We start from the raw sequence: 26,685 nt of genomic DNA on the forward strand, positions 1-26,685 counted from the left end.
ACTAGTCTACCGGTATGTGGTGATGTTCTGGGTCTTCTGTAGAGTCCCGGGAGGTACGACCGATGGATCTACCGCCATAACACGGCAGAGATCGGTGTTTTTTGACCTCAGATCATATCCAGATAGCCTCAGGGAGGTTCAGGGACTAGTCTACCGATATGTGGTGATGTTCTGGGTCTTCTGTAGAGTCCCGGGAGCTGCGTCCGATGGGTCTACTGACGTAACACGGCAGAGGTCGGTGGTTTTTGACCTCAGATCATATCCAGATAGCCTCAGGGAGGTTCAGGGACTAGTCTACCGATATGTGGAAATGTTCTGGGTCTTCTATAGAGCCCCGGGAGTTACGACCGACGGGTCTACCGCCATAACGAAGCAGAGGTCGATGGTTTTTGACCTTAGATAATATCCAGATAGACTCTGTGGATTCCCGAGAGCTACGCCTGAAGTGTCTACCGCCGTAACAAGGCAGAGGTCGGTGGTTTTTGACCTTAGATCATATCCAGATAGACTCAGGGAGGTTCAGGGACTAGTCTACCGATATGTGGAGATGTTCTGGGTCTTCTATAGAGCCCCGGGAGTTACGACCGACGGGTCTACCGCCATAACGAAGCAGAGGTCGATGGTTTTTGACCTTAGATAATATCCAGATAGACTCAGGGAGGTTCAGGGACTAGTCTACCGATATGTGGTGATGTTCTGGGTCTTCTGTAGAGTCCCGGGAGCTGCGTCCGATGGGTCTACTGACGTAACACGGCAGAGGTCGGTGGTTTTTGACCTCAGATCATATCCGGATAGCCTCAGGGAGGTTCAAGGACTAGTCTACCGATATGTGGTGATGTTCTGGGTCTTCTGTAGAGTCCCGGGAGTAACGGCCGATGGGTCTACCACCGTAACAAGATACAGGTCAGAAGTTTTTGACCTCAGATCATATTCGGATAGCCTCAGGGTGGTTCAGGGACTAGTCTACCGATGTGTGGTCATTTTTTGGGTCTTCTGTAGAGTCCCAGGAGTAACGGCCGATGACTCTACCACCGCAACAAGATAGAGGTTGGAGGTTTTCGACCTCAGTTCATATCCGGATAGCCTCAGGGAGGTTAAGGGACTAGTCTACCGATTTCTGGTAATGTGCTGGGTCTTCTGTAAAGTCCCGGGAGCTACGGTCAATGGGTCTACCGCCGTAACAAGGCAGAATTCGGTGGATTTTGACCTCAGATCATATCCGAATAGCCTCAGGAAGGTTCATGGACTAGTCTACAGATATGTGGTGATGTTCTGGGTCTCCCGTAGAGTCCCGCGAATTACGGCCGATGGGTCTACCTCCGTAACAAGATAGAGGTCGGAGGTTTTTGACTTCAGATCATATCCAGATAACCTCAGGGTGGTTCAGGGACTAGTCTACCGACTTCTGGTAATGTGCTGGGTCTTCTGTAGAGAACCAGGTGTTACGGTCAATGGGTCTACCACCGAAATAAGGTAGAGGTCACTGGATTTTGATCTTAGATCATATCCGGATAGCCTCAGGACGGTTCAGGGACTAGTCTACCGATGTGTTATGATCTTTTGGGTCTTCTGTAGAGTCCCGGAAGTAACGGCCCTGAGGCTATTCGGATATAATCTGAGATCAAAAACCACAGAACTTTATTTTGTTACGGCGGTAGACCCATCGGCCGTAACTCCCGGGATCTTACAAAAGACCTATCACATCGGTAGACTAGCCCCAGAACCTCCCTGAGGCTATCCGGATATGATCTGAGGTCAACAACCTCCGACCTCTATCTTGTTACGGTGGTAGACCCATCGGCCGTAACATCACCACATATCGGTAGACTAATCCCTGAACCTCCCTGAGTCTATCTGGATATAATCTAAGGCCAAAAACCATCGACCTCTGCCTTGTTACGGCGGTAGACCCTTCAGGCGTAGCTCTCGGGACTCCACAGAAGACCCAGAACATTTCCACATATCGGTAGACTAGTCCCTGAACCTCCCTGAGGCTATCTGGATATGATCTGAGGTCAAAAAACACCGACCTCTGCCGTGTTACGGCGGTAGACCCATCGGTCGTACCTCCCGGGACTCTACAGAAGACCCAGAACATCACCACATACCGGTAGACTAATCCCTGAACCTCCCTGAGGCTATCCGGATATGATCTGAGGTCTAAAACTACCGACCTCTGCCGTGTTACGGCGGTAGACCCATCGGACGTACCTTCAGGGACTCTACAGAAGACCCAGAACATCACCACATACCGGTAGACTAGTCCCTGAACCTCCCTGAGGCTATCCGGATATTATCTAAGGTCAAAAACCATCGACCTCTGCTTTGTTACGGCGGTAGACCCGTCGGTCGTAACTCCCGGGACTCTATAGAAGACCCAGAACATCTCCACATATCGGTAGACTAGTCCCTGAACCTCCCTGAGTCTATCTGGATATAATCTAAGGCCAAAAACCATCGACCTCTGCCTTATTACGGTGGTAGACCCTTCAGGCGTAGCTCTCGGGACTCCAATGAAGACCCAGAACATTTCCACATATCGGTAGACTAGTCCCTGAACCTCCCTGAGGCTATCTGGATATGATCTGAGGTCAAAAAACACCGACCTCTGCCGTGTTACGGCGGTAGATCCATCGGTCGTACCTCCCGGGACTCTACAGAAGACCCAGAACATCACCACATATCGGTAGACTAGTCCCTGAACCTCCCTGAGGCTATCCGGATATGATCTGAGGTCTAAAACTACCGACCTCTGCCGTGTTACGGCGGTAGACCCATCGGACGTACCTCCCGGGACTCTACAGAAGACCCAGAACATCACCACATATCGGTAGACTAGTCCCTGAACCTCCCTGAGGCTATCCGGATATGATCTGTGGTCAAAAACCACAGTCAAATCGCCTACCTCATACTTGTACGGCGTTGAACACATAGGCCTTAACTTGACGAAGTTTCGGATGATCTAGAACATCGTAAACCATGTAAATTTGGTGTAGCTGTATAGCTGACTTCATAACGATTCCAAAACACTATAAATTTGTATAGTTTAGATGATTTTTTATAAAAATATAGCCCATGTCTCCCATATAGCCAAAATCCCATAAGCCCTGTACCTCGCATATGCAACTCTTGCGACAAAACCGATTCAGGTGGAATGACTCGTATATGCAAAGTTGCATATGCGAGGCGCTCTTATACGAGGTTTAACTGTACGCCATCAAATCGGGCGTCTAATTTTACATAAAAGTCCCTTTGACACCAAATTTCTATCCCATCACCGTTTCAGGCTGCTAATTATTGAAAAACACCTCTTTTTTCGCATGTTCAAAAATGGAAGGGGTCGTACCGCCCCTCCGTCGCGAGATATCAAAAAACGGACCTCGGATTCGTGATCAGGGAAAGAAGTTACCCCTTAGGACAAAGTTTCACGCAAATCGAAGAGGGGTCGGGGCAACTGCTGTGTGAGTTGACGGAGAATTACCCACATGTCAATAAACCAATCCAAATAAATATTTTCAAAATTTTAAATTGAATTGTTTGAAGAAAATATTTTTAAGTTTGCTAATCAAAATAGAAGCAAAAGCAATCGTTAAGAAGCTGAATCTATTCAACCAGTCTTCTGATCGAAAAAAAAAAACAGAAAATTGCAGGAAATTGTCTTAGCTTTTTTTCCGCTTGAATTTCGGGAATTCCCGGAAAATATACAAATTTCCCGGGAAACGGGAAATATTTTTTTTCGGGAAATCCCGGGAATTTTTTTCCCGGGACGGGAAATTGGACGCTCTAATCAAAAGCAATCGTTAAGAAGCTAAATCTATTCAACCAGTCTTCTGAACGAAAAAAATAAACAGAAAATTGCAGGAAATTGTCTTAGCTTATTGTAATCGTTTTTTTTTAATATAATATTTCTAGAGTTTTTTTAAAGGTACTATGAGCTATTGTGTTTCATATGTTTATAATACATTTTTTTGTTCAAAATCCTAAATTATGACCAGATTTTCGATATTTTATCGAAAACCTTTTTTTTATGATTTATTGATCCCGGATCCTGATCCACTTAGATTCATAAGAAGTCTTTTTATGTCTTTAATAATGAGTAAATCTATTAGAGTGTAGGAATTTCTTCTTGAGGTTTAATTATTTTTAAACCAAGACTTACCCGAAAATTGTATCGAGATTGCATGAAAAAACAATATTTAAAAAATGCTTATTAACCTTTGCTTTGAAGATATATTTTTTAATTTTCTCTGCGGAAAGATTAAAGGTAACTATGGTATAAGGTGTTAACAAATTAAAATGGCGCATTTATCAAAAGAAAGAAATAAAACAAAAGATTTGTTTGGTATTTAGCTGAAGTATGCCTTATTTGCTAAATCATATCAAATTCCTCAATTACCTTATGCTCAATCATTTAAGCGGCGTTTAGACCGTTTTAAGTGAGCCCTGCTAAACCAATACACGTGCCATCACGTACTCTTAACATCGCGCCCAAATACACCCCCTCAACTATGATTGATTTTAACAAAGCTAATAACTAAAAAGCGCGCCCGCAATGAAAGTATAATGGGCAATTCATACCTTCATTGCGATCACGATTTCATGCGCAAAAAAAAGGTTAAACATATTCAATAAAATCGTCAAAAGTGAAAATATGAACGATTTTACGTTTTTATCGGCTCCAAAGTGTAACTGGCTAAACTGGATTCCGCGCTGGAGCCGTATGGTTTGGCCGGGCTGGGCTGTTACGGAATCCAAATTGAACGATGTAGAGCTTGCCAATTGATTGATCGCCAATTTGTTTTTTGATGGATTCACTGTGCGGCTTGGCAAACGGCCTAGCGGACCACAACGATTGGATTAGTCAGGTTGCATTTTGCTGCTCATGCGTTCAAGTTTTTGTGGTATTTGTGTAATTACGTGCCGCGTTAATGATGATCTCAGTTACTAAATCAATGTTAGGCCGCCCACCCTGGACTACTCCGTTGTGCCGAAAGCCGGATTGGCCAATTTGCTAAAACACGCACTTTAGTTGTAACACTGAAATTGTTGGGAAGTTGTTTTTTTTTCAACACGCTCGCGGTCGTCAAACCCTTCGGGCTGATCTGTCTCAAGATCTGCACTTCAGACACTTACTGTCATAGAGCGCCAGACAACGATGCGATGCGACGAGTCGCGGGAAATTCCCATAGAAAGTCGCACTTTTGAGCATTGTGTCCGTTGAGGGTAGATTGCGGGGGTGCAAGATCAAGAACAATGACATGACGTGAGGCGGTCATTGTCAACGCGCGAGCGCGGTCTGTGACGGAGGGATGCTCTTACGGGTCTCAAGGTGGAGAAAAAGTGATGGGTTGAATAATGATTACGGTGGTAAGTAGCATTGTTTACTTGAGCGTTAAATGCCGTCCTTTTTTTCCTTTTTGTCATTTTTGTCATTTTTGTCATTTTTGTCATTTTTGTCATTTTTGTCATTTTTGTCATATTTGTCATTTTTGTCATTTTTGTCATTTTTGTCATTTTTGTCATTTTTATCATTTTTGTCATTTTTGTCATTTTTGTCATTTTTGTCATTTTTGTCATTTTTGTCATTTTTGTCATTTTTGTCATTTTTGTCATTTTTGTCATTTTTGTCATTTTTGTCATTTTTGTCATTTTTGTCATCTTTGTCATTTTTGTCATTTTTGTCATTTTTGTCATTTTTGTCATTTTTGTCATATTTGTCATTTTTGTCATTTTTGTCATTTTTGTCATTTTTGTCATTTTTGTCATCTTTGTCATTTTTGTCATTTTTGTCATTTTTGTCATTTTTGTCATTTTTGTCATTTTTGTCATTTTTGTCATTTTTGTCATTTTTGTCATTTTTGTCATTTTTGTCATTTTTGTCATTTTTGTCATTTTTGTCATTTTTGTCATTTTTGTCATCTTTGTCATTTTTGTCATTTTTGTCATTTTTGTCATTTTTGTCATTTTTGTCATTTTTGTCATTTTTGTCATTTTTGTCATTTTTGTCATTTTTGTCATCTTTGTCATCTTTGTCATTTTTGTCATTTTTGTTGTTTTTGTCATTTTTGTAATTTTTGTAATTTTTGTAATTTTTGTAATTTTTGTAATTTTCGTAATTTTTGTAATTTTTGTAATTTTTGTAATTTTTGTAATTTTTGTAATTTTTGTAATTTTTGTAATTTTTGTAATTTTTGTAATTTTTGTAATTTTTGTAATTTTTGTAATTTTTGTAATTTTTGTAATTTTTGTAATTTTTGTAATTTTTGTAATTTTTGTAATTTTTGTAATTTTTGTAATTTTTGTAATTTTTGTAATTTTTGTAATTTTTGTAATTTTTGTAATTTTTGTAATTTTTGTAATTTTTGTAATTTTTGTAATTTTTGTAATTTTTTGTAATTTTTGTAATTTTTGTAATTTTTGTAATTTTTGTAATTTTTGTCATTTTTGTCATTTTTGTCATTTTTGTCATTTTTGTAATTTTTGTCATTTTTGTCATTTTTGTAATTTTTGTCATTTTTGTCATTTTTGTCATTTTTGTCATTTTTGTCATTTTTTGTCATTTTTGTCATTTTTGTCATTTTTGTCATTTTTGTCATTTTTGTCATTTTTGTCATTTTTGTCATTTTTGTCATTTTTGTCATTTTTGTCATTTTTGTCATTTTTGTCATTTTTGTCATTTTTGTTACTTGATTCTCTACGACATTCGGTCGAAAATCGACCATTTTGCCTTCCTCACTGAGGTAAGGCTATAATCCTGCTCTAAAAATGAAGTTTTTATTAAAAGCTCGAAGACCCACCTTCATATATACATATCGACTCAGAATCGAAAACTGAACAAATGTCTGTCTGTGTGTGTATGTGTGTGTGTGTGTATGTGTGTGTGTGTATGTATGTATGTGTTCAAAAATCTTGCCAAGTTTTCTCAGCACTGGCTGAACCGATTTTGATCGAACCAGTTGCATTCGACTTGGTTTAGGGTCCCATACATCGCTATTGAATTGTTTGAAGTTTCGGTAAGTAGTTCAAAAGTTATGTATACAAATGTGTTTTCACATATATCCGGATCTCAATTATATGCATGTCAACGATGTCCGGATCCATCATCCAACCCATCGTTGGTTAGGTAATCAAAAGACCATTCCAACAAGTCCACAACATTGAAGATCTGGCAACCCTGTCTCGAGTTATGACCACTTAAGTGATATTTATGTACTTTTTTGAAGCCGGATCTCACTTAAATGCATGGAAACGATGTCCGGATCCATCATCCGACCAATCATTGGTTAGTTAATCAAGAGACCTTTCCAACGAGTCCACATAATTGAAGATCTGGCAACCCTGTCTCGAGTTATGACCACTTAAGTGATATTTATGTACTTTTTTGAAGCTGGATCTCACTTAAATGTATGTAAACGATGTCCGAAACCATCATCCGACCCATCGTTGATTAGGTAATCAAGAGACCTTTCCAACGAGTCCAAAACATCGAAGATCTGGCAACCCTGTCTCGAGTTATGACCACTTAAGTGATATTTATGTACTTTTTTTGAAGCCGGATCTCACTTAAATGCATGTAAACGATGTCCGAAACCATCATCCGACCCATCGTTGATTAGGTAATCAAGAGACCTTTCCAACGAGTCCACAACATCGAAGATCTGGCAACCCTGTCTCGAGTTATGACCACTTAAGTGATATTTATGTACTTTTTTGAAGCCGGATCTTACTTAAATGTATGTAAACGATGTTCGGATCCATCATCCGACCCATTGTTGGTTAGGTAATCAAGAGACCTTTCCAACGAGTCCACAACATCGAAGATCTGGCAACCCTGCCTCGAGCTATGACCACTTAAGTGATATTTATGCACTTTTTTGAAGCCGGATCTCACTTAAATGCATGTAAACGATATCCGGATCCATCATCTGACCCATCATTGGTTAGGTAATCGAGAGACCTTTCCAACGAGTCCACGTAATTGAAGATCTGGCAACCCTGCCTCGAGCTATGACCACTTAAGTGATATTTATGTACTTTTTTGAAGCTGGATCTCACTTAAATGCATGTAAACGATGTCCGGAACCATCATCCGACCCATCGTTGGTTAGATAATCGAGAGACCTTTCCAACGAGTCCACAACATTGAAGATCTGGCAACCCTGTCTCGAGTTATGACAACTTAAGTTATATCTGTGTACTTATTTTTCTGGACTTTAAAAAAATAGCTGAAATATGTGTCCAAACCACTCATATTACCCATTGTTGGTAAAAAGTGAGGAAGGCATCAACCACATAGGTGGATTAAATTAGTTTTTATTTTTCGGAATTAACAAGATTTTTTGATTTGTTCTAGAGGACAAAACCCCTGCCGCAGAGTTATATTTTTTTGAAAAAAATAAAAATGATTTTAGAAAAATCGAAATTCCACGTAACTCAACTTAATTTGTTGACTTAATTTTTTATTTCAAATTGAATTTGCAGCCGAAAAGTACTCTACAGATTTTTTGATAAAGGGCTCTGTTTTCAAAATATAGCCACCGAAAGTTTTATTTTAGCGAAATATTTTCCGTTTTTTTTTTTCAATTTTTAAAAATAGTGACCATGAGTGACCGCCTCCAATTTTTTTTAAAAGTCCTGAAAATTTCTGGAGTTTTTTTTTAAAAAGGTCCAATAAACCAAATTTCCAGTTTTTTGCTTCTTGGGTGTTTTTGAAACCGCCTTTAGTCAGACTAAAAATTTGGTTTATTGGACCTTTAAAAAAAAACTCCAGATTTGCTATAAAATTGTCTGTAAGAGACATTGAAGATTGGACCTCTGGTTGCTGAGATACAGCGGCTTAAAGAAAAAGAAACATGAAAATTTAAGTTTTCTAAGTCTCATCCAAACAACCCACCATTTTATAATGTTGATATCTCAGTAACAAATGGGCCGATTTTCAATGTTAACACATGATACATTCGTTAAATTGTCCGATCTTTTCGGAAACAATATTTAGATTTTTTTTATCAAGACTAACATTTCAAAAGGACATAATATTGAAACTTTTGAAATGTTAGTCTTGATTCTTTTTTCCATGTACCTATTTTTTGTAATTTTTGTATTTTTGTTTTTTTTTAATAATTATTTGTATTTTTGTACTCTGACGAAGAACATGGCCTCTCCGCTACCGGCTCAAACCGGTCCACCATCATGCGCGTGGTGTGTCCCCAAAACGGGGGACGTCGAGTCGTTCCGCAAACTCGTATACACAGAAAAAAATCAATTCTCGTAATCGTGAATAAAGTTCACGAATGTGAGAACCACGAAGGAATTTATTCATGAGTATGGTGCATTTGCACTATAAACGTGAATATATTCCTTCGTGGTTCTCGCATTCGTGAATTTAATTCACGATTTCGAGAATTGATTTTTTTTCGTGTAAGGCGTTAGTACGCTATCACAACACACGACACTTCTTGGCTTTGGCGACAAACGTAATCTGGCGGCCATTGCTGACATTAGTATTCCGGCGACGTGCTCTTCGCTGACTGGCACCGTTTTCAATGTGTCGACCTGTAGCGTATTTTGTGGCCATTGGGCTGACGTGTGGTGACAGTTGGTCCGGATCAACAGCATCGCCAAGGTTTTTGGTCTAAGGATCTTTGAGTCATCTGGAAATGACCGCGGCGTTGAACCGTGCAAATCTTTTCGAACTTTAAGCGGGCACTCGATTGAACGAGTTCGCAAGCGAAGCATGGGTTATCTGCAATTCACAGCACCAGTTCAACTGTGGCGTTCAAGTCTTGCCCAACTCAATGTGAGCAAGTTTCAAACGCACTCAAAGTGAATGAACCGAGGTGCGTTAGGCTTAAGGCGGTACTCATCTGCGTAAAACGCACATGCCTTAAAACCAAGTTTCAAATCACCTCCCATGGTAGGTAGATAGGTGTGAAGTGCGCACAGTAATTGCTGAATTATGAAAATGAAAGTGGTTTGGTCACCCCATCGGGGAGGGGCGCAATGCAGATGACGCTTTAGGGATCTCTTGGAAGCCCCTCCTGGAGCATGGCGAAATCAGCAGTCGATGACCATAAACCAGATAAAGTTTGAATATAATTGATGCTCCATTAGGTGAGACGCAGCAAGACTGGCAAGTTTTGTGATTGTTTTCAACCTCAAGATCAGGCAGATAGTCGAAAATTTGAAGCTGTGACGAATCGTGATGATGGCGGCGATGAATCAGGGTTGAGGTTAGAAACGCATGTACAACAGGCGCGTTATTGCCAACACGAAATGATGGATGATTTATCGAGCGTATCCAGCGTGATAATTGCTCCATTGGGCAAGCTATGAGCTTTCATTGTTTTGAGGTGTATGTCGATGCGGTAGACTACACAAATAGGTGATTTATACAATTTATCATCTCCTTTCTAAACAAAGATACACTAACTTAACTTAATGCTAACAGAGTTATTCTTTAAATTGGGTAAAAAGAAGATAAAGGAGTGATTGGTTTTTTGGACAAATGAGAGAATAAAAATATTTCTAGTATTTTGTTTAGAAAATACAAAAAAAGGAAATGTTAAGCAAAGAAAAGAATCTGAATTAGAATTGTTGAAGATTTTTAATTTATTCAATAAAACTTGGCCATTAAATTTGATGTTAATTGATGAATGATTTCAATTTCTTGAAAGTCTTAGTACAAATCCTGTTTCATACATCCGAAAGTGCATCTAATGAAACATTCAAGAGAAAACGATCATTGTTTGTGTGAAAGAGCCGATCATAGTGAACCCTAATCAATCATCGTCGTCACTTTTCCAAACCAAAACCAATCAATAAAAGGAGTCTACAAAGTTTCACTGCCACCAACCAGCGCCCAGGCTGGCGAAAGATCAACAATTTCGCACGACAATTTGCCTGGGAGCAAAAATGTTCAATACACATTGCAGCAAGCAAGCAAGGGGTGGTACTTACCGATCATTAGAAACGGTGCCGCCAGATTAATGCCGATGAACTCGACGCCAAGATACATGGCCAGCCCGAAAGCGGCCATCGTTGCCATCACCGCCGACACGTTGCCCATGAGTCCGAGCCACGGCTTCGACCGCACCACGTCACCCATCATGCACGTCACAATGCTGCAGAGAAAAAAATAAATACAAACCAAAATTGAGTAATCGTGAGTGGTAATTCATGGTTCAAGTGCAGACACGCGATCGCATTGTTCACAGCTCATTTTGACTCGATTAGCGGATTAGTTCGGGGCAAATTCGGAGCGGGAGAGCTGGCTGGGTCCCCAGCGACGAACCCGTAAATATGAGACTTGACCGCGCCGTAGGCGACGAACTCGGTGATTTCGGTATTGAGGTCTCGGCATTTCGCCGGCCGCTGTTAACACGAAGAACCGTTTCCGACCTCCGGAAACCACACAAGCAAGCCATACGGGAACATCTTCGTCGTGAGTGAGCAATTAGCGCTGTACTGCAGCAGCGCCGGGGGCAATTGGGACAAAACGGCGTTCTCACCTGAATACCGCCATCAGGATGAAGGTCGAGCTAAAGTACGGCACGACCGTCCGGGTGTTCTTCTCGAGTTCGTGATCGAGCGTCCGGGACGCGAACCGGGCCACGGAGATGTGCTTGAAGACGCCGTTGTCTTCCGCGTACCCGACGGCCTCCAGGAAGGCTTCCTCCCAGGCCGCACCCCGGGCGTCCTGCCGCTTCGAGTCCGCCGTCACAAAGTACACCAGCTGCAGCGAGGGGACCGAGATGATGATGTTGTCCTCGGAGACCTGCGTGCCGCCGAAGAACACCGGGAAGACGTGCGCGTCCCACGTGACCGGGTTGAACATGACCGGGAAGGTGAGGTTCAGGTCGCCGGCTTCCACCTGGAGGGGGGGACAAATTGATGGGGATTAAGCATTAGTTTAGAGGTTAACAAGCTAATTGCAGTTCTTGAGTGAAATGAAGGGAACATGGAAGAACAATGTTGTTTGCGCTTTACATTTATTCCAAGAAATTAACTTTCAGAGAATTCTTTTTTATGTTTTCAAAGATTTAAATTTAACAAAAATACTTCATCTATCTTTTTCTGTTTCCTCTGATTGGTATGTACAATACATGATTAATTATATAAAAGGAAAACAGATCGTAAATTATATATTATGACTTATGAAAAAGGCCTTTCAATACGATATTTTATTGGAAATTTTTGGATTATCTTGCCATTTGGAAAAAGGTTTTGAATACCATTAATTTTCTATAAGTGAATGATGGAAACTCGTCATTTTAATCATTTTAAAATATGTTAAAGTTTTTGTTTCTCTTTCCTTTAAAAGATTTCCTAAGAGCGAGGAAAAACGGGTTTGTTAAATTAGATTTTTCCTTTTTTATGAAGCCGTAGCAAATATTTGCAAATATAGTCAAAAAATGAAAAAAAGTATAAAAATTTAAACCACAAGCCATATTTTTAACATTTTAATGAAAAAAGAGTTCTAAAATGCATTTTACAATTGCCCTGTTGTTTTGAAATCATTAGTTTTTAAAATATATTTAAAAAAACTTTTTACACTTCTGTACAACGGAATTTCACAAAAATTGAAAATATTTTCAAACGACCTTAAATATGTTAAGAAACACACAAAATTTGAAAGCTTTGGCTGAATTTGAAGGGGGCGACATAAACTTTGAAAAATATTTGCAACGGCCTTATCTTTTACTCAAAATATCGAGGTGTGAAATCGATGAAAAAGATGTTATTTTAGATACATTGGCAAGGCCTTCAAAACGTCCTGCAAAAAATCGGAGGCAAAAAAGAACACAATATTGCTAAAAATAAAAAAAATCGTTGAAAAATAAGTACATTGATTGTGAGTTATTCTCCATAATCTCATTAACATTTTACAAATTGATTATGTAAGAAGCATTTTGTGATGAGTAGTTCTCTATGATTTTGCATTTTTATTCGCGATCTTTAAAAAAACTTTGTCCATGCATTAGTTTTTTCATACAAGCCTCCACACAATTTCATACAAAAATTTTTTTTTGATCCGGCATAAAAAAGTACATAAATATCACTTAAGTGGCCATACCTCGAGACAGGGTTGCCAGATCATCAATGTTTTGGACTTGTTGGAAAGGTCTTTTGATAACCTAACTAACGATGGGTCAGATGATTGATCCGGACATTGTTTACATACATTCAAATGAGATCCAGCTTCAAAAAAGTATATCAATATAATTTAAGTGGACATATCTCGAGACAGGGTTGCCAGATTTTCAATGTTTTGAACTTGTTGGAAAGGTCTTCTGATAACCTAACCAACGATGGGTCGGAAGGTGGATCCGGACATAGTTTACATACATTTAAGTGAGATCCGGCTTCAAAAAAGTACATAAATGTCACTTAAGTGGCCATATCTCGAGACAGGGTTGCCAGATTTTCAATGTTTTGAACTTGTTGGAAAGGTCTTCTGATAACCTAACCAACGATGGGTCGGAAGGTGGATCCGGACATAGTTTACATACATTTAAGTGAGATCCGGCTTCAAAAAAGTACATAAATGTCACTTAAGTGGCCATATCTCCAGACAGGGTTGCCAGATCTTCAATGTTTTGAACTCGTTGGAAAGTTCTTCTGATAACCTAACCAACGATTTATCAGATGGTGGATCCAGACATAGTTTACATACATTTAAGTGAGATCCGGCTTCAAAAAAGTACATAAATGTCACTTAAGTGGCCATATCTCGAGACAGGGTTACCCGATCTTGAATGTTTTGGACTCGTTGGAAAGGTCTTTTGATAACCTAACCAACGATGGGTCGGATGATGGACCCGGACATAGTTTACATACATTCAAATGAAATCCAGCTTCAAAAAAGTATATCAATATAATTTAAGTGGACATATCTCGAGACAGGGTTGCCAGATTTTCAATGTTTTGAACTTGTTGGAAAGGTCTTCTGATAACCTAACCAACGATGGGTCGGAAGGTGGATCCAGACATAGTTTACATACATTTAAGTGAGATCCGGCTTCAAAAAAGTACATCAATATCACTTAAGTGGCCATATCTCGAGACAGGGTTGCCAGATCTTGAATGTTTTGGACTCGTTGGAAAGGTCTTTTGATAACCTAACCAACGATGGGTCAGATGGTGGATCCAGACATAGTTTACATACATTTAAGTGAGATCCGGCTTCAAAAAAGTACATAAATGTCACTTAAGTGGCCATATCTCGAGACAGGGTTGCCAGATCTTGAATGTTTTGGACTCGTTGGAAAGGTCTTTTGATAACCTAACTAACGATGGGTCGGATGATGGACCCGGACATAGTTTACATACATTTAAGTGAGATCCGGATATATTTGAAAACACATTTTTATACATTACTTTTGAACTACTTATCGAAACTTCAATCTGTATAAAATTCGATCTATGGGACCCTAAACCAAGTTGAATGCAACAGGTTCGGGTCAAATCAGTTCAGCCAGTGCCGAGAAACATGAGCTAGTTTGTTGGTCACATACATACATACACACAGACATTTGTTCAGTTTTCGATTCTGAGTCGATATGTATACATGAAGGTCGTACCGTAGACCCGTTTTCATACAAAGTTCATTTTAAGAGCAGGATTATAGCCTTACCTGAGTGAGGAAGGCAAAAGGATGTAAATGTAAGAAATGTTGTATTTGAGAAGGGATTTTCTGATTGATTTGGTGTCTTCGCCAAAGTTGTAGGTTATGATTACGACGGTTCGGAAAAGATTGGAACAAGGATTTATTTCCAGTTTTTTATTTACATTTTAGTGACTAAAAGTCAAATTGTCGAAATACAAATTTTTTAATCTACGAAAATTTTTGATATATTTAAGTGGGCTAATATAGTTCGTGATGGTGTAAAATCTGGTTTAGGAAATATGATTTATTAAAAATGTTTTTTGTTTCTGGAAAATATCAAAAACCTGGATAGGGATATATTTTTCAAATCATTTTTAAAGCAAAATTGAATTTGCAAACGAAAAGAACTTCACAATTTCGTTGAATAGTTCTACAAATTGATAATTTTCCCAATTTCATAGTTTATATACAAAACTTTTTTTTTAAATACATTGTGTAACATTTATTTGTGTATTTTGATCGAATAGGGCACTTTTGACTTTCAGTTATTTTTAAAAAGACGTTACACCTAAGGTTTTTTGCCTTCCTCACTGAGGTAAGGCTATAATCCTGCTCTTAAAATGAACTTTTTATTATAAGCTCGAAGACCCACCTTCATGTACATATATATTAGCCCGGGTCAAAAAAATTAAAGTTGCTCAAATCAAAAATTATATGAGATTGCCCGAAAGAGTACTCAAAATGGAGGCTCAGGCCAAAATTTCAGCCCATTTGGTTGGAAACTGGCTTGCCTTGAGCATGAACAAGTTTAAATGGGAATTAACCCGTAAAACTGGAGCATTTAGGTAAATTGCTATGTACAAGACAGCCGTTAACAAATGACGACTTTTGCATACCATGGGGTCCTAGGGGATGATCTGGGGAACAATTCCTCCGAAGGGTGCAAGGCGATCCGAGGCCCCTGGTCTTGCCTTGAACCGGATTCATTCCGGCGTCGCAGAAATTTTCATGGTCCCAGCTAAATGTATAGGGAAAAATCAAAGCACACTAAGAAGGCTGTCTCGATCAGAAGACGCCACATGGCAATCAGTCACCACGTGGCAGGAAAATAACTCCAAAATCGACTTCAAAATTACATTTTGCGTTGTTAAGGTGTTTTTGATCAAATATCTGGTTGAATAAAGTGTCCTAGAAATAACAGAACCACTTTAAAAGCAAAAATTGATGATATCCTCCTGCCACGTGGTGGCTGATTGCCATGTGGCGTCTTCTGATCGAGGCAGCCTTCTCAGTGTGCTCTGATTTTTCCCTATACATTTAGCTGGGACCATGAGAATTTCTGCGACGCCGGAATGAATCCGGTTCAAGGCAAGACCAGGGGCCTCGGATCGTCTTGCACCCTTCGGAGGAATTGTTCCCCAGATCATCCCCTAGGACCCCATGGTATGCAAAAGTCGTCATTTGTTAACGGCTGTCTTGTACATAGCAATTTACCTAAATGCTCCAGTTTTACGGGTTAATTCCCATTTAAACTTGTTCATGCTCAAGGCAAGCCAGTTTCCAACCAAATGGGCTGAAATTTTGGCCTGAGCCTCCATTTTGAGTACTCTTTCGGGCAATCTCATATAATTTTTGATTTGAGCAACTTTAATTTTTTTGACCCGGGCTAATATATATATCGACTTAGAATCCAAAACTGAACAAATTCCAGTGTGTGTGTATGTGTGGATTAATGTACGATCTGCGCCGAAAAAAAAACTTTGAATAAAATTTGTGCTCAAATACAAGTATGTTTGCAATAGATTTAAAAATTATAAATGTTTTAAATAATGTGAAAATTGAAAAAGTTTTTTTTTGTTATAATTTAGTGATTTTAGTTTAGAATCCTATGTTGTAATGTTTAATTTAGAATTTCATTGAATTTAAATCAGAATGATTTCCAACCAAGAAATTAATAATCTCTCTTCTAGAACCTTACCTCATCGATAATCTGATCCAAATTAAGAATATCGTTGGTGAAGCACTCGTTCTCCCACCGGGCGCACGTCTCCCGGAACGTGAACCGATCGCCGTCGTACTCGGCCGTTGCATTCTGAATGATCCCGTCCAGCAGCCGGAGCTCCTTCCACACCTCGCTCCGCAGCAGATTCTTGTCGTCGTCCTTCGCGTACACAATCACCCGACCGAAGCGTCCTGAAACGGGAGAAGAGGAAATGTTTTTCGAATTAGCTAGTTGAGCTGGCTTAGGTGATGATGATTGGTGCCATTGAACTGCTAATCGTAGCCGGACAGGTGCATATCCGAGTGCACGTGCACTTGAGACTAATTAGGCGGGCATTACATGTGTGTTGTGTTGGTCTTTTTGTAACAAACCGTTTTTTTGCTGGGTGGTTTGCTTGTAGCTATGCGGTTTGTAGTAGAATCGATTACATTTTCAAGGATTGATCGGTTGCGGTGCAAACTAGGGCACTGAACTGCAAGTCAATTGGATTAGCGCTTGTAACTGCTACTGGGAAACAGGTGTCGAAGGTTTATGTTGCTTGTTGAACACAAAAAGGAAAATGGTCTCTTTGGTTATATGCGTGTGTTAAAATTGTAGAACCATATTTGTGCATTTTCTACTTGTTCATGAAAAATTCATAATTCCTATCATAGTTACAAGTAGTATCATAGCTTGTGTTTAAGTTACACAAGGCATTGAATCCGGATATCATACGCCATTTGTAGCCATCATCGCAGTCCATTCACTGAATGATGTTATTGCACTTGAGAGCTGGCACCTTAATCTGCGATCATTTATTTGTTCCAGTCAATTGCCAATTTGCAGCTCAGCTGAGAGGTAGCTACTTGCATTACTTAAGCACATATCGGATAGCTCCCTCGAAGCATAAAGATCATTGGCCTGAAACGACCACTCCTCGCTGGTGACCACTATCTAATCAACATCCTCCTCACCACCGGGTTAGATTCGGAGATCCAAGATAACTTTCGCTTTCTCCCGCCGGCAGCTCTGATTACCCCTCGAGGGAATATCCCTGCCCCAAGCCAAAAGAGGGAGGGTGGCCGGCCCCGGCATTGAACAAACCCAACCCAACGCCACACAACACACTTTGGAGGTGCAAGGTTCCTTTGCGTGTCGGCGGATATTGAAATCCAGTTCGTCGTACACGACTTGGGGTGCCCACCACACGGAGTAAATAGTTCAAGTACTCCAGTGCACTTGAAAATCGATACACCTCATTTGGGTTGGAGCCCCCAAGTGCGCGCGCGTACGGACGTGTGTCGTGTACACGTTACGCCCCTTCTCCAGACTACGGTGGCGTATAGGGGGTCGACCATGAAAGACGTTGATTTTTGTTAGAGTTTAATCTAAATCCTCACTTAATTCCATGTTTATGAAAATATATCAAAACAAATGTACACAGAAAAAAACCAGGGTAATATTCATCAGGAAATGATGACAGATTTTGTGTCAAAAAAAAAAAAGAATAATTTTACCTCTGAAAAAGATGAATTTTCATCAGTTTTTGATGAATTGGTTCACATTTTTACAATTTTTTAAAGTAATATTAAACAAAAAAGAGGTTCAACTAACCAAATCTTCAACCTTCAAAACTTAAACTATTTTCTGTGTATGAATCGACAAGTTAAATTTTCTATGTAATGCATGAACCCTCCTCATCAATGTGTGGAGTACGCGATGTGTAAGCGCATGCGCAAGTATGTTGTTAGTCGGATTTGATCCGGTTTCAGCACGACACTGTTGCACGGAAACTATGGTTGCTAAATTGCGGTGAAACAACTCTAATTTTAAGGAAAATTTGAAAACTATGTTTGGTGTCTGTTGACCTTTCTTTTTTTCAAATAAATTTAAAGAACAAAATATTTTTACAATAAATAATCTAAATTTCAGCAAAGTGCAGGTTAGATAATTGTAGTTATTTAAAGCACTTTATACTATTGTTTTTGTTCTCATTTTTTTAAATTGTGTGTACATATATGTGTAAAAACATATTTAAAATTCTAGTTTGACTAAAAAAAGTTGAATAAACGATGCAACAACAACATTTTGTTAACAACCTAACTATCTTTTTTTCTAAAATCACTTGAATATTGCTATATAGAATCTGAAAGTATCATGATTTCCTCAATCAAAATAAGTTTGAATCGGAAATAGGAAAAGTATATTTTCAGATTCGATGAAATTGTCCCACAAAAGCCGATAAAATTAGTTTCTATATAACAAGTTTTGATTGTCATTGAACATATTTCAAAAATATCATCAAATTTACTGAAGAAGTTTTTTTTTTAATTTGATGTGGATTTTTAAAATTCAACCTTCAAAAACTTTTTATAGCATTTGGGTAATTCTCTACCAACTCACACGAAATCGGGAAAAGTTGCCCCGACCCCTCTTCGATTCGCGTGAAACTTTGTCCTAAGGGGTAACTTTTGTCCCTGATCACAAATCCGAGGTCCGTTTTTCGATATCTCGTGACGGAGGGGCGGTACGACCCCTTCCATTTTTGAACATGCGAAAAAAGAGGTGTTTTTCAAAAATTTGTAGCCTGAAACGGTGATGAGATAGAAATTTGGTGTCAAAGGGACTTTTATGTAAAATTAGACGCCCGATTTGATGGCGTACTCCGAATTCCGAAAAAACCGTATTTTTCATCGAACAAAACAATAAAAAAGTTTTAAAAATTCTCCCATTTTCCGTTACTCGACTGTAAAAAATTTTGGAACATGTCATTTTATGGGAAATTTAATGTACTTTTCGAATCTACATTGACCCAGAAGGGTCATTTTTTCATTTAGAAACAAAATTTTTCATTTTAAAATTTCGTGTTTTTTCTAACTTTGCAGGGTTATTTTTTAGAGTGTAACAATGTTCTACAAAGTTGTAGAGCAGACAATTACAAAAAAATTTCGCATGTTCAAAAATGGAAGGGGTCGTACCGCCTCTCCGTCACGAGATATCAAAAAACGGACCTCGGATTCGTGATCAGGGACAAAAGTTACCCCTTAGGACAAAGTTTCACGCAAATCGAAGAGGGGTCGGGGCAACTGCTGTGTGAGTTGGCGGAAAATTACCCATTTTCAAATCACTATTGATCAAAGCTTTCATAAATACAAGTAAATATAACCTTTGTGGCCTACTCTATTATATATATTACTACAAATAAACTTGGAAAAACCAGTTGAGAAATATGTTAAAAATCTATTGCAATTCTATCAATGTCGTCTTAGTTTATGGTTTCAAGTTTTTGGTTTAATATTTGTCCTTTTTTTTGAAAAAAATCGAAATTTCTTTGGAAAATAATGTTTGGTCGAAAATATCGGAATTTTCCCTGGGACGGGAAATTGGACGCTCTAATGATTGTACGATAACGTTATCCAATGGGCATTTTGAAGGTAACACATTAATTTGTATTCGAAATTTAAGTTACTTATTACTTTTGAATATCTTTTTATAATAAATTTGTTATTCTTTCCAAATTATACATAAAACAATTTCAAATAATTATTTGTCTCAATTTTCATAAAGTTCAAAAAAGAATTTACTCATTTTAAACACAAATGTACAAAGCAAGCAACAAAAAACCTGTGAATATTTCGATTTACGGTGGGGAATTAAAAAGTTTTGACCACGTGTTTTATGATAATGATTATGACACTCTAAAACCACAAAAAATAAAAATTCAGCTGGGTTCGCAAACAAGGCCATGTAAAATTGTCTTGAGAATTAAAGAAAAAAGAAATGTTTTTTTATAGTACAACAAAAGATACTCAAAAAGACCTTCAAAAATTGAAATAATATGCAATTTCAAAAAGTTAGACAGGGGAGAACATGAAAGTATTGCCAAAAAAAAATTAATAAACTTTTTAAGTTGAATCATCCTATTCAACACAGTTGATGAAAGTTTCATTTATGTATTTTATTAGCCAAGGCAACTTCTACAATATGTATGTGAAAAATTGAGGCCCATAATAGATACTATAATTTGGTTGAACGAAAATCCAATTGAATTGAATAAAAATAAAATATCCAAAAATAGATTATTTTTTTTGCTTTAAATCAATGAAAATTAATTTATGAACAGAATTAAAAAAATAATTTCCAGGCTTGTTCAATATATCTTTATAATTATCAAAATAGCTATAAATTTCACACAAGTTTCGTTTTAAATGATGAATAAAAAAACAGATTCATTAAAAAATGACAAATAGCGGCACTCGCCACGAACTTCACCATTTGTTGCGCAACAAAAGCAAAGCTTTAAATAAATTAATTTATCCCTCATCTGACCCATCACCCCTGTTAACAATTCTTCTCAACTTCTCCAGTAGGAAATGTTTACTTTTACGATAGTAAAATAGAAAGAACCGTCGTAAAATCACACCCATCGCGAAGCTTCCAGGGAACATCAAACACACTAAAAAGGGACAAAAGTCAGGCGGCACCCAATAAATCTTGCGCCAACTTAATGACTTTTCATCTCCCATTAGGTGAGGTTTTAACTGCGCAAAATGCTTCAACTGTGCATATCATTTCTCCCTTCGACTTGTTCAACCCTGAAAATTCGCTGCTCCACGTGTGTGGCCGGCCAAGTTCTGCGGTTTTTGATCATTGTTCTTACAAACTTACAAGATGTAGTTAGGTGGTTGATTTTATGTTCGTGATAAACCGACTGCAACGCGAATGTGTGTACGTTTTGAGTAATCAGAACGTGTGAAATTCTGTCTGAATTCTGACGCGAGTGTATAGTCGGACAATCTGGGTTGGGTAATCGACTACGTGCATGCTAAGCGTGCGCGTTCTTAAGTGGGCCAATTAGTGTAATCAACGTGTCAGTGTCAGACTGATAAGTTGAAGTTTGGTTGAATTAGTTTTTGCGATTATGGTATAAAATTTCGATAAAATCATAATTGTTTTTTTTTATTTTATTAGAAATATTTTTTTAAAGTAACTTTTCTCAAACTTTCCGTTATTTGTGTCCGGCTTGTATAAATCATGATAATAACCGAAAGTGAAAGGCACCGTTGGAGACAAAGAGTCAAAATCAACACTGACATTGAGACTTGCTGAACTGCATATTCTTAAGTGACGAACCTGACCTTTTAATAAAATGATAATTGTTCGTTTATTTTGGTAGAAAACCACTGCTCAGTTTAAAGAGTTATATTAAGAGATTATTTTATTTTGCCTTAACAACTTGTTACAAATGCATATTTTATTTCTAGACAACTTCTAGACAAAGCAAGCAAATTAACATGAGAAAACTAAATGAACAGCAAGTTTATATTATGATTCAAACTAATTTGAATCCATAAGATTGGTGTTGTATCGCACAAAACACGATTAGATAAATTTATTTGTTTGCGCTTGTACCAAAACAAACTAAAAAAGCTAGCTTATAAAAAGTGCGTGTGCATTCAATTTTCTTAGTTTGCTCTTTGCTCCTCTTACTCACTCGTACGAACAACAACGATATATAACAAACCACCAATCAATTACTGCGTGAGAACAAGCGTAATCTCTTTGTATTTTTCAATGTTTTTGTGCCTCACTTTTTTCGATTTTTCCTCTCTGGCGTTTCTCGCCGGCGAGCTTTTCCATTCTCACTTCCTCCATGTTGGTGGTTGTAATGTAATTTTTTATGGCCGTTTCTGGCAGTTTTTTTTTTTGCGCTCGCACGGAACATTATGGTGGTAATCGAATCAACAACGCGATATTTTCTGCTCTGATTTCCCTTAACAGACTTTGCTTATCGCTTAAGTAGTTGTAAAATTAACTTTTTTATGTTTATTTGTTCCATTGCAAATTTTAAATTATCATGGTGTTTTTAAAGAAGTAATTATTTATATAATTACCACTGAGTCATTCTAGGATTTCGCAAATCGACTTTTCTTTGTACACAGCAAAAAAGCTTAATTTTTTAAGGTTGAAATTTTGGTTGGTAGATTATTACCTCTTTTTTGAGTAATAATACTTTAAAAATGTGTAAAAGTATGAACCTGATGAAAATTCATTAGAAACTCATGAATAATCATCAATTCTTGATGTAATATTACTCTTTTTTTGACACAAAATCTGTCACCATTTCCTGATGAATATTACCATATTATTTTGTGTATTTTTTTAAATTTAGATGAAATTTGTCCATGCCTACAATGTTGTTTTTTTTTGAAAAAAGGTGTTTTTTTTAAATGGAAAATCTGAAAAAAAAAACAATATTTTTTAAGAGCGAGTCCACGAGCAAAGCATACCCATCTCGCATCGACCTCACCAATCTGCCTGAAATTTTCAGGGGTTGTTTGTACATCTAAAACTAGCATCTGGCCAAAATATGAGCACTCTAGGTCAACGGGAAGTGGGGCAAATCGGGACACAAAGTTTGAAGGTTCAAAAACGTAAAAAATCTTAAAATTGCTATAACTTAGGCAAAATTCAATTTAATTTCAAAATTCAAATTGCGTCTGAAAGGGCTTAAAAAATACAACAAAATGCAGGGTAGAGCATCCCAATTGGTTAAATCTAAAGGGAGTTATTGGCATTTTAGTGAAAAAATAGCATAATTTTCAAACTCAAATAAAAAAGTGTTCCATCCAGATATCAACTCGGTTCGACCTGCAGCTTGTAGGGGACATCTGGGACTACCATCTGAAACTGAGAACGCTTTGGGTAAGGCAGTTTAACATATTAAATAGACACTTTTACTTTTAGTGAATTTTTTGGTTGAAAGTTTTTGCTCGGGGGACCCTTTAGATCCCGTTTTCTGGTGATAATTTTATCATATTCGTGTTCCTGAGACAATTTCACAATTGAAACATGCTTAAACATGTTTATTTTGATCCATTTTATCCCTTTAAAAAATAAAACTTTAAAAAAATCATCGATTCACATTTATCGTAAATCAAGCTCGTTTCCAAGGATACTAGATGACACCAGAAAAAAGCAGCTTCTTATTTTTTTTTAACTTTCATTTTTTAAAGGGTTAAAATGGATCAAAATAAACATTTTTGTGTATGTTTCTATTGTGAAATTGTCTCAGGAACACGAATATGAAAAAAATATCTCCAGAAAATGGGATCTAAGGGGTCCCCCGAGCAAAAATTTACAACCAAAAAATTCACTAAAAGTAAAAGTGTCTATTTAATATGTAAAACTGCCTTACCCAAAGCGTTTTCAGTCTCAAATGGTAGTCCCAGATGTCCCCTACAAGCTGCAGGTCGAACCGAGTTGATATCTGGATGGAACACTTTTTTATTTGAGTTTGAAAATTATGCTATTTTTTCACTAAAATGCCGATAACTCCCTTTAGATTTAACCATTTGGGACGCTCTACCCTGCATTTTGTTGCATTTGTTAAGCCCTTTCAGACACATTTTGAATTTTGAAATTAAATTGAATTTTGCCTAAGTTATAGACTTTTTAAGATTTTTGACGTTTTTGAACCTTCAAACTTTGTGTCCCGATTTGCCCCACTTCTCGTTGACCTAGAGTGCTCATATTTTGGCCAGATGCTAGTTTTGTATATACAAACAACCCCTGAAAATTTCAGGCAGATTGGTGAGGTCCAAACGACGTCCCATACAAAGGGGTATGCCCTGTTCGTGGACTCGCTCTTAAGCAAAATCGAATTTGCAATCGAAAAGGACTTGACAATTATTTTTTTCTAAAATGAAGCGTTTTAAAGTCATAATTACTTTTAGGTATAAATTAAATCGATTTTCTAGTCTAGAAAACTAACACCGCGCCAAGGACGCTTGATGAAATGAGAGGGAAAGAGCACCAACATATTCTTCTCCCTTAAGAGCGAGTTTTTCACCGATGTGAAACAGGTCGTATCGAGGTGCTCCGATTTGGATGAAACTTTCAGGGTTTGTTTGTCTATACATGAGATGAACTCATGCCAAATATGAGCCCTCTACGAGAAAGGAATGTGGGGTAAAACGGGCTTTGAAGTTTGAGGTTAAAAAAACATAAAAAAATCTTAAAATTGCTCGCATTTCCGTAAAACTTCATCAATTCCAACTCTATTAGATGCATTAGAAAGGTCTTTTGAAGCACTTCAAAATGTGCCATAGACATCCAGGATTGGTTTGACTTTTTCTCATAGCTTTTGCAAATTAGTGTTAAAAATGGATTTTTTTGAAACCTTAATAACATTTAGCAACAGCCTCCAACACCCTTACTCCCATAGGTCAAAAGTTAGGGAATTTCATGGACTATAACTTTTTGGCCAATCGCAGTTTTTCTCATAGTTTTACGATTTTTCTATAACAAACATTTTACAGCGTTAGTTTTTTGGCCTGTAGGCCTCCAAAGAGGCACTTTTTGGTCTCAATTTTGACATATTCGGAATCCTCAGAAAATTTTACATTAGATTGAGGTGTTAGAATTTTGAATTTGATTGGAAAAAATGCCATTTAAAATTAATTAAAATATTATTTAGCAATTTGTCGAGTTAGGGGTAAAACAAGTTTTCGCCTACTTGATACAGCATTTGACGTATTGATCATAGGGTAAATAAGATCTATTTCTTTTTTCAAAAATGTTTTATTTAATTATTTTTTAAATCAAAATTACAATTCCAATACTTCTAACTTACGTGAAATTGTCCGAAGATTCCGAATATGACAAAATTGAGACCAAAAAGTGCCTTCTTCTTGGCCTACAGGGCAAAAACTAACGTTGTAAAATGTTTGTTCTAGAAAAATCGTAAAACTATGAGAAATACTGCGATTGGCCAAAAAGTTAATACCATAGGCTTATAGTCCATGAAATTCCCTAACTTTTGACCTATGGGAGTATGGGTGTTGGAGGCTGTTGCCAAAAGTTATTAAGGTTTTGAAAAAATCCATTTTTAACAGTAATTTGCAAAAGCTATGAGAAAAAGTCAAACCAATCCTGGGTGTCTATAGCACATTTTGAAGGGCTTCAAAAGACCTTTCGAATGCATCTAAGAGAGTTGGAATTGATGAAGTTTTACGGAAATGCGAGCAATTTTAAGAATTTTCATGTGTTTTGGACCTCAAACTTCAATGCCCGTTTTACCCCACTTCCCTTTGTCGTGGACGGCTCATATTTGGCATGAGTTCATCTCATGTATAGACAAACAAACCCTGAAAGTTTCATCCAAATCGGAGCACCTCGATACGATCTCTAGAACAAACCGAGCAGAATTTATAAATACTGCCTCTTAAGCTTTGCTCGGGAACGCACCAGCTTTATATGTGTTGGTGAGAACTGCAGATCGCTGACTTGTTTAAACGCGGGCAAAAATGATTTACGACCTCTTGCTGCAAAAAAATGTTATAAAATGTAACATTTTCTGCAACAAATCCACTGTTGCAGATTTTGAAATATATTTTTCCTTTGGGTGCATAAATAATATTTTTGCAATTCCGTCGTGAAACTACTTACTTTTCCTGTCAATCTTGAACGACGAAAAAGCCTACTTTTCTTTACCAAAAATAACAGAATCGAATAGAAACACTTTTCAAAATAAATGCTGAAAAGTTCTACGAAAAAAAGACAAGACGAAGTTTGTCGGGTAAGGCTTGTATTATAATATTTATTAAATATTATACTTTGAATTCATCTTCTTTTGATACATTAACTTTTTAGAATATTTGGATTATTGACCTTAGACTATCCCAAGTTTTATTATTATTTCAATTTTTTTTTTCCGCAACCCCTTCCAAAATTTTCCAAAAATGAGGGGGCAAAAAAAAACAATGATTTAAATTGAAAATATCATTGAAATTACCATAGACCACAGATCGCTTAAAGGTGCAATAGTTTAAGAAAAAAAATGTTTTCATAAATTAATTGATGTTCGCAAAATTTTGATAGTAGCTTATGCTAATGCTTACATGTTATACTTTTCGCCTCAACATTGTAAATTTTGCTTTAAAAATGATTTTTTTTTTGGGAAATTAAGAATTCGGTTAATATCAACATTATTGTAGAATGGAACTGTCAGTTATGTAAAGTAGTACTTGTTTAATTAGCAGCCAAACGCGCACGTGCATCGTAATCATGCTTCACATACCCATCACAGTGATGTTGA

At 37.5% G+C, this 26,685-nt stretch overlaps 1 protein-coding gene across 1 annotated transcript in view; it reads right to left on the reverse strand.

Annotated features, from left to right (window-relative positions):
* The window catches only part of LOC120430726 (patched domain-containing protein 3), a 184,676-nt gene that overhangs the window by 61,186 nt on the left and 96,805 nt on the right, over positions 1–26,685 (reverse strand). Inside the window, exons 4-6 of the mRNA XM_052709085.1 lie at positions 16,584–16,798; positions 11,508–11,869; positions 10,957–11,120 (exon numbers count right to left, since the gene is read on the reverse strand). Of these exons, the coding sequence (XP_052565045.1) occupies positions 10,957–11,120; positions 11,508–11,869; positions 16,584–16,798 (741 nt within the window). The remainder of the gene's footprint in view (positions 1–10,956; positions 11,121–11,507; positions 11,870–16,583; positions 16,799–26,685) is intronic.

This window comes from Culex pipiens, chromosome 2 (genome assembly GCF_016801865.2).
Source record: "Culex pipiens pallens isolate TS chromosome 2, TS_CPP_V2, whole genome shotgun sequence".
NCBI lineage: Eukaryota > Metazoa > Arthropoda > Insecta > Diptera > Culicidae > Culex > Culex pipiens.